Source organism: Electrona antarctica (genome assembly GCF_951216825.1).
Source record: "Electrona antarctica genome assembly, chromosome: 2".
In the NCBI taxonomy this organism is placed as follows: Eukaryota; Metazoa; Chordata; class Actinopteri; order Myctophiformes; family Myctophidae; genus Electrona; species Electrona antarctica.
The window spans coordinates 29,314,956-29,324,722 of NC_136807.1; the positions used below are offsets into that span (position 1 = coordinate 29,314,956).

At 42.9% G+C, this 9,767-nt stretch overlaps 1 protein-coding gene across 1 annotated transcript; it reads right to left on the minus strand.

Annotated features, from left to right (window-relative positions):
- Positions 1–4,509: 4,509 nt before the first annotated feature.
- Positions 4,510–5,022, minus strand: LOC306932792 (glutaredoxin-related protein 5, mitochondrial-like; the record flags this gene model as incomplete). Its single annotated transcript, XM_079514721.1, has 1 exon — positions 4,510–5,022. The coding sequence occupies one exon, from the start codon at positions 5,020–5,022 to the stop codon at positions 4,510–4,512; it is 513 nt and encodes a 170-aa protein (XP_079370847.1).
- Between the last annotated feature and the right edge of the window lie 4,745 nt (positions 5,023–9,767).

Sequence of the window (9,767 nt, forward strand, 5' to 3'; positions counted from 1 at the left end):
TGTGACCTGCGGTTGCAATTAAAAGGACAACCAGCCGACGGTCAGGCATGCAGGCGTACCTCTGACGTCACGCCACGCTTATGTTACTATGACTCAGCCATAACGATAAAAGAGTTCCCATGCCAATGCAGCTACGCCCAGATATGGAGTATGTTGTTGTCCTCAATGTGTCGTCATGGCATCAGGGACATCAAACCAGTCTCTCAAGACAGATTTTAGAGCTCCGCAGCAGAATCTATAATGTGTAGCGTTAGGAATGTAACATGGCCTGGGCCTGGGCCGTGGCTCAGTGGTCCAGGCACCTTGGCTGGTAATCAAGTCTGGCAGTGTGCCGCGGGTTCGACTCCCGATCCCGACAGCCTTTACTGCATGTCTTTCCCCCATCTCTCTCCCCATTTCCTGTCAGCCTACTGTCTGTCCCTCCATGAAATAAAGGCAAAAGCCAAAAAAAAAAAACATTTAAAAGGGACAAGGACTGACAGATAAGGAGATCTCCATATATGAGCATATCAGTCGTCACAGCCCGAACCTATAGTATTGAAAAAATCAGACCAGTCTGAAGCGAGTGGTGCAACAACACCCCCTATTGGTACTCTAAACATACAGTAGTAACATAGTAACATAGTGACATAGTCACATAGTCCCATAGGGACAAAGCTGTTCCTTGGAGTGAAAAATCCAATCCATGTTTAAAGAACAATTATTGACATTAGTGGCTCCCCCTGAGAAGTCCCTTTTGGTAACATTCCGCAAGGGGTTCAAAAGCATGTCAATATTCTTGTTTAAATACTGCACAATGTGCTGTGTCAAGTGGTTTATACTGACTGTGTCAAGTGGTGTCACAGCATTTTAGAGGCCGGGTGTTACTTACAGCGCACCTGTGTTTATTTTTGCATACGTTGTGCCTTTCTGATGTTGTGATGAGCGAGCGCTTATGCATATACACGATGCATGGAAATTGTTCCCCATCATCGCCTCCAGCTGCTCTGAAAAACAAAGATAAAGCGCTTGTGTAGCCAGCCCCCCTGCTTCCCTCCCGTTTCAGACACAAACAGTGGTCCCGTGTGGGTGATATACACCGTGCTCATTCATTAACAGAGATATCAAGGCAAAAATGAGCGTGACCCCAGGGACTGAGGCAGGAAGTGCAGAAGAAAGCAGGAGATGTTTTGTTGTGTCCTCTAACCCTTCTCCTTTCCAGTCGTGCTAATTACCTAGCGTCTGATGTCTCTCCGTCTCATCTCAGTGTGTGTGTTCCATAGATTGTCCCTCGGTGGGCTGAGTGAGTTTATCTGAGCGTTGGACTGGGCCTATAGAGCCTCACACCGTTGTGGTGAAGCTCTGCTCTCTTAGCTCCACTTTTCTACTCCTGGTGAAGCCATGCTCGTTAAGCAGGACTCAGGAGAGTCATCTCTATACTGGCCTACATCCCCCCTCTCACTTCCATGTGTTTCCGTAGTATCAAGAGCAACACTACCAAGTTCATGAGGAGCTTTCACCCGGCTGCCGTCAGACTGCTGAACATGGCATGAGTCATATATATATTAGTGCCCCTCATTTCACACATGTGTGATTTTTTCCTATGGAAATAATGATACTGTGCAATGGTACTATGCATGAAAAAAAAATTCACCCACTTTTTTTTACCTTGTAAACCTGTGACAAATATGATTCTGATTCTGTGCGGCTCTCTGTATTATACACATCATTCAACAGTTTATACGCACGCCCTGATCTGTCCTATGCAATTATCTTAATTGGAAGAATGATCCCCCATCTATCAAATTGGAATGCTCTCTCACCTGTGGGTTGGCACTCAGGGAGTTGATGTTGACCCTCACCTTGGCAGTATGGCAGAGGAAACCGTCCGGCTGAATATAAATAGGAAAAGTTTGCATCACGTATCATAACATCATGTTCCAAACTTCCAATCTCCTTCTTGCAATAACATTGCATCGAGGTCACATGGTGGATGTACAATGCATTAAAATATTCCTTCTTGATGTATATTTTCTAATACATGGACAACCAATACATTATTAGCAATACCAATAACATTGGTCTGTTTGACCATGAATTACAGATGTTTTGTGGATGGATATGACATGAATGCCGGGTCCAGATAAGGCCAGATTTACAGTTTACACCTTGCCAGGCGCAGATCAGGGAGCCAGCTCACAAATTAAAAGGAAATTGAGTATGAGGGAGCTAATAAAACAGCTACAACAGTCCCCTCCTGCAAAGCCATGTCCACTTGCAATGCAATGCTTATCTGTTAGTGTTATAATTCATGCCATGTACAGCTAAGTACAGTAAGTCTGTGTACTGACCGTGAGATACAGTGTACAGTACTTGATATGTGACAGTACAGCTTGCATTGTGCTTGATAGCGATATGTTTCTCTGTCTGCATTGTACGTTCTAGATATGTGAGGCATCCTTTTAGGTGGCACCCATAAGGTCCGCTTGGTATGCCGACAGTAAGGCTAGCCTTGTACATCGTGAGGGCAACCTTGCACATCATCATGCCACGCCTATGTTGCGCATCTTCATATGTTACTGTCTCGTTTATATGATCCAGCACTATAAATATTCCCTGTCTGTCTAATAAACTCTGTGAACCATAGTGTGATACTGCCTACTGTGTCTCATTACTTGTTCTCCCGGGCCCGTCTCCGTACCGACAGAAGAACTTCAACTTGATCATCACACACCACCCAGCCTGCACACATACTACCAGCTTGTCAGAGCCAGACTGAGGGTCCATTTAGAGATCACAACAGAAGGATGGACATACGTCTTTGTCAGAAGTCGCATTTTTGCACCCCATGATCTTGTTTCGACATTGATCTATGTTTACTTTGTTTCATGATTATGCAGTTGAATATTCTGTCTCATTTCCATTCTGTATATGGCGTAATTTTTTGCATCACAGAAACAGAATTAATGCCATTAGACGCGGACAAAACACCAGACAGGCTTCAAGTTAGAAAGGGGTAGGCAGAGGCGTAATAGTGGGAAAGGTTCAAGTTCGTAGAGCATGTGAACAATCCAAATACTTCACATATGTATAGCTGATAAAGGACATTTACAGTATTAGACTGTTTATTTATTATTCTTTTGTATTACTAATTAATGATTAGTTTCTATATCCATCCATCCATCTTCAACCGCTTATCCGTAGTCGGGTCATGGGGGCAACAGCTCCACCAGAGTGTTCCAGACTTCCCTCTCCAGAGCAACATTAGTGACTTCCTGCTGGGGGATCCCGAGACGTTCCAAGGCCAGTGAGTCGATGTGTTTCCTCCAACTGCGCCTTGGTCTGCCTCAGGGTTTCCTCCCAGTGGGACATACCTTGAGGACCTCCCCAGGGAGACGCCCGAGAGGCATCCTAACCAGATGCCTGAACCACCTAAGCTGGCTCCTTTCCAGGTGAAGAAGTAGCGGCTCTACTCCGAGTCTCTCTCGTGTGACTGAACTTCTCAACCTATCTCTAAGGGAGATGCCAGCCACCCGTCGAAGAAAACTCATTTTGGCCGCTTGTACTCGCAACCTTATACCTTAGTCATGACCCACACTTCATGACCATAGGTGAGAGTAGGAACGAAGAGTGCTCGGTAGACAGATATTTCTGTCACTATTTCTCAATGTTGAAGTACTGATACAGTTGCATTGATCATTCAGTGTATCAATGCAAACAAATCTTTTTTTTTTATTTCCGTTTTGGAGATGTGCAGTACATGGATTCTTTATCCAATGTGCAGCTGGTGGTGGAGAAGGATTTTTCTTCAGTTCAGAGCTTGTCAAATAGCAGATAGCAGGTCTCCTTCAGTGTGATTCTTCACACATGGATGAAGGCTTTGTGTCAGATCAACCTAATGTTGCGGTCTCATCTTTGTTCATTCTTCCATCCTGTATGATGTGATGTGATGATAACGGTGTGTTCACATTAACATTGACACATCAGAGTTGACGATTCATTATTGTTGATATTGTTATGCGCTTATGTGCTCTATGCTCTATAGAGAAAAAACATCTATTTGAAGCAGATAAATGCTCAATGTCATTGCTGCCTTTTCCAGATGTTTTGTCCTGAATGGAGAACAGACATTCGATGACATTGTGAATGTGGTGGAAAGTCGGTTCATACCCGGAGGTGTATGATTTTGCTACTTAAAAAGAACAGTAGGTATCAAGACAGACTGTGCTGCCAGCTGTTGTGCTTTGTATACAGCAAAGAAAAGGCAGTGTGCGCAAGCTGCATTTTTCAGACTGCAACAAAAGTCCTGTGTGACCGTAGCCTTAGTCCCCCTGGCATGACAACATAATATTGTATTTGTTTAATTCTTCCTCCTCTAGAGATAAAGGCAGTGCATCGGGGGTTAGGGATGGTGCCGACTTCACATCCTGGTTTCACCTGAGGGTGGTTTAATCGTAGAGCAGGTCATAGGGACATAAAAGACATATACCGACAACGTACCATCACCGTTTGGGTTGATGTCTCTTGCCTTCACGGTTTGTCATCACTCTCCGTCTTCTGGGCCTCTTTCTCTGCCTCTATCAGCGCAGAATGGATTCCCAGTTTCCTTAGCTCCTCAACCAGCTCGCCGTTCTGATGCATCTGGAGCAGGATGTCACAGCCCCCCACAAACTCTCCATTGAAATACACCTGTGGGATGGTTGGCCAGTTGGAAAACTCCTTGACGCCTTGCCTGAGATCCTGGTCCTCCAATACATTGTATGCAGAGTAATTGTCCACTCCGTGCATCCTGAGGACCTGGACCACTGCGTTGCTGAAGCCACACATGGGCTGCGCCGGCGTCCCCTTAATAAACACTACCACCTTGTCCTTCTTCACCATCTCCCCAATGCCCTTCTGGATGTCACCCGTAGCAGTGCACAGGAGCCGGGCCCATGCTAGAGACATGACATGTCCGTTGGTCTGCCTTTGATGCCTGGACAGCCACACCGCCGCACCACCAGGCCGCAAACACCTTGTAGCTGACCTCAATATGCTGTTCATGGTCTTCAGTGGATCAGATCTATAAAAAGAAATGGAGATAAGTGAAATGCATAGGTTGAACTTGTAAAACAGACACGTGATGACAACGCACAGCCATGTCTATATTTGGGCTAATAACGTCAGCCTGCCTCTCATTGCTGGGGTTATTGCGCTGCTGATGCTGACATATGGATATGGATTCACAACAAGGATCGTATAGGCATATCTGCATGCCTACAGCAAGTTCAACTTAATATCATTTAAAATGTACATAATAATTTCTCCTTTCATTGTCACATTATTACAGAGAAAAGCTTCTGAAGTGTGTGTGTGTGTGTGTGTGTGTGTGTGTGTGTGTGTGTGCGTGTGCGTGTGCGTGTGTGTGTGTGTGTGTGTGTGTGTGTGTGTGTGTGTGTGTGTGTGTGTGTGTTATGCACCAGATACACCAGTTATGCGCGCGCATAACTGGTGTATCTCGAGAACCAACCAACCAATCAACTTCAAACTTTACACATACTATCACTGAAGACCAGATCCCTCTGGTGTTCTGCCTGGTTGGTCAGATCTTCGGTTGGCGACCTGACCGACATGCCCATATATATATTTACTAAAAAACATATGTTTATTGATTTTTCTTTACAACATAGTATTTTCAAAGCAATTATTCACATATATTTTTCCCCCCACAACCCCATGGCAGCACAAATACTAAAAAAAATCTTCAGGAAATGTCCATAAATACACAAAAAAACCAAAAAAACACATTACATACAGTTAAACAAACAAATGCACAATGTCCCATCACAGTTCCCTACCCGCACCCTACAGCTGACATGCCCATATATAGGCATGCATGTTGTACAGAACCGCCGGTCCAAACCAAGAGGCATTCACGCCAAGCGCCTGGTGTCATTTACCCATAATGAGCATAGCACTCACTCATTATATGCCCATTTATGGGCATATACTGACATAATTATGGCTGATGACATAATTATGGACGCTAAAGACATTATCTTTAATTTCTACATTCTCGGAGTTAGGATTTTATTGTATAGAAGTATAGATTGCGGTTCATAGAAAAAAATCACACTTATCATCATTATACATCATCACATAAGCTGTATCATCTCATTCTGGCCAATCACAATTTGCGTCCTCACTGTTCTGCCCTCAGTTTTTGAGGCCCTCCTATACACAGCTTTTGTCTCCACAAAATGTCCGCAACACAAACATTAAATGCCATTGACAATGAAGGGAAAAGTTACGTCATCTTGTCCACACACGTCTCAGATTTGCCATCGACAATGAAAGGAGAAATTAGTTCAAATGTCTGCCAAATATGACGTAAAATGTCCGCAACACAAACATTAAATGCCATTGACAATGAAGGGAAAATGTATGTCATCTTGTCCCCACACGGCTCATATTTGCCATCGACAATGAAAGGAGGAATTAGGTGAAATGTCTGCCCAATATGACGTAAATTTGTGGCAACAGGCAACAGGCATTCTGATTGGCCAGTATGAGATGATGTATGATGATGTACGATGATAAGAGCGCCCCTTACTTCACACAGGTGTGATTTTATTAGCCAAAGTGCCCTTTGACTTTGGCAAAGGGCACATAAAGGGGCGGGGCTGAGCCCTCACTGACTTACCGATTTCAAATGGGACATCCCTCAAGCCCTCGCAGATTTCACATGAACGCGCAGCTAAATCAGTGAGGGGTCATTGAGTCAGCAAGGGAGTGGATTGGGATTGGGCCTTTCCTTAGAGTATATATGAATAGAGACGGCACCCGAGTTCTCCTCCCATCCACTTGCATTAAGTTGCTCAAAAGCGCATGAGGCGATTTCACTGTGCATTCTGGGTAGGAACAGAGTGCATTCTGGGATGGATTGGGCCCAAACACATGAACGCGCTGCCGCTGACTATCATTGCAGGCATTCAGCGTTCACGTGTCATCGTGAACGTGCACAATGATAGTCAACGGACCAGCGCGTTCATGTGTTTGGGCCCACGCTGCAATATCAAATTCAGCCACTATGTCCATTTCGCCTCAGGGTTTCATCGGGGTGCCGTCTCTATTCATATATACTCTAAGGGCCTTTCACTCAATAAGAACTGCTCCCGTCGCAAGTTGATGATGTCATATATGTCCATGTGTGGTCTAGCCCCATGGAATGTATGGAATGCACGTGCTAATAAAAAACAACTTAATATACTTCCTAAGGTTAATATGAGCATCAAAGCAATATTTTAAATACTTTTTATTAGCACGTGCATTACATGTATTCCATAGGGCTGGACATACATAATAATAATAATAATAATAATAAAGCTTTATTTGTATAGCACCTTTTAAGAACCAGTCACAAAGTGCTTTAACAGAGAAACATATATAAAAACATAGCAAGGAGGCACACAATAGAATAAAATACATTGTCAAAAATGCACAAAAACAACAGAAGAAATCAATAAAAAAGAAAATCACAAATCACAAGGGTAGGGGGTTGAATGTAGCTTTGTAAAAATGATTTAAAACGGGGCACAGACTCGGCAAGCCTGATCTCTAGGGGCATATGACATCATCAACTTGCCACAGGAGCAGTTCCTATTGGCTGAAATATAGTCTATTTATGAAGGAACTAAAATATTTAAGGTGTTTTTATTTTTTTATTTTAGTTGTAGAGGGCAAGTATAATGTTTAGCCAGGGTTCCTTTTAAAGCAAACATTAAAAGTCTATATAGACTTTGCTGGGATCCTGTCTTTTTTTTTGTTTTGTTTTTCAAAACATTAAAAGTCCCTAGACATGGCTGCCACATGACGTAATTTCTGAAAAGATTATATAATAGAATTACCTCACTTACCGCATGTTATTGTGTTTCATATAGCTTTCAATGCTTATTAATTGGGTTTGACCAAGTGTTTGATGATTTACATGAATGACGTGATAGACTTTCTGTGTGGATTGATCCACGCTGGCCAGAGATCTGTAAAGGCGTGGGGAGTTTCTGGACCTTTTTGTTGTGGTTGTTAATTATAATTACCTCCCTGAAGAAGTCTTGCTGGGTGTCCTGAACTGAAATAGTCCCTAATGTAGCGTTCTCATTCTGAATGCTTTCACTTTGCCCTGCTTTTTAACGCAGGGCAAAGTGTGTGTGTGTGTGTGTGTGTGTGTGTGTGTGTGTGTGTGTGTGTGTGTGATAGGAGGGCCTCAAAAAGTGAGGGCAGAACAGTGAGGACGCAAATTGTGATTGGCCAGAATGAGATGATACAGCTTATATGATGATGTATAATGATGATAAGTGTGATTTCTTCTATGAACCGCAATCTATACTTCTATAAAATAAAATCCTAACTCCGAGAATGTAGAAATTACAGATAATGTCTTTAGCGTCCATAATTATGTCATCAGCCATAATTATGTCAGTATATGCCCATAAATGGGCATATAATGAGTGAGTGCTATGCTCATTATGGGTAAATGACACCAGGCCCTTGGCGTGAATGCCTCATGGTTTGGACCGGCGGTTCTGTACAACATACATGCCTATATATGGGCATGTCAGCTGTAGGGTGCGGGTAGGGAACTGTGATGGGACTGTGCATTTGTTTGTTTAACTGTATGTAATGTGTTTTTTTGTTGTTATTATTATTATTTGTTATTATTATGTTTTGTATTTATGGACATTTCCTGATGTTTCTTCGAAGATTTTTTTTAGTAAATATATATATGGGCATGTCGGTCAGGTCGCCAACCGAAGATCTGACCAACCAGGCAGAACACCAGAGGGATCTGGTCTTCAGTGATAGTATGTGTAAAGTTTGAAGTTGATTGGTCGGTGTAACTGGTGTATCTGGCGCATAACACACACACACACACACACACACACACACACACACACACACACACACACACACACACACACACACACACACACACACACACACACACACACACTCACACACACACAAATCAGTTGGAATTGTGTAATTATTCACAATATCATCAACAGACATGTAATGACCACAGCATGAATTATCAGTCTTTTGACTAGTACATTTGATGTGCTTTTGCAAGGAGGACCAGGGTGGTTGTCATATGTGGACGAGCAATTAAATTGGCTATATTTGTCCTACACAAAGTCCCATTGACAATGAGTGGACAATTCATATATATACATCATATGTGTCTGAGCAAATGATGATGATGTATGACGATAAGAGCGCCCCTCACTTCACACGGCTGTGATTTTTTTATATCACGCACGCACGCACACACGCACACACGCACGCACGCACACACACTATCAACACACACCTAAAAGGTTAATGTTTTTAAGGATATCTTTTAGCGAATCTTAGCTTAAATGGACACTAAAGGGTTTATTATATGTATTAACTCGTATTAACAGTGATGAGGCCGTTAACACCCTCCAGCCAATCAGAATCAATTATTTTGCCTGGCCATGATGTAACTCCACTTAATTGACTCAACCAGCTTTCTAATAATAGATAGTGAGAATTCTCACTCAGTATATCAGAGTTACTGATTCCCATTCAAGCTGGATCCACTACCTATAAAACACAATGCATTTTGGACGACTGCATGAGGATGCCTTATTGTTAGTGAGTCTTAGTTTGTCTTTAGACACATGCTGTATTTTGAGTGTCTTAAGTACCAGGTCTTATTACTTAACTTAAGACCTGGAGGCGTCAATGCCATTTGGCTATTCTGAGTGGCCAAATGGCATTGATCA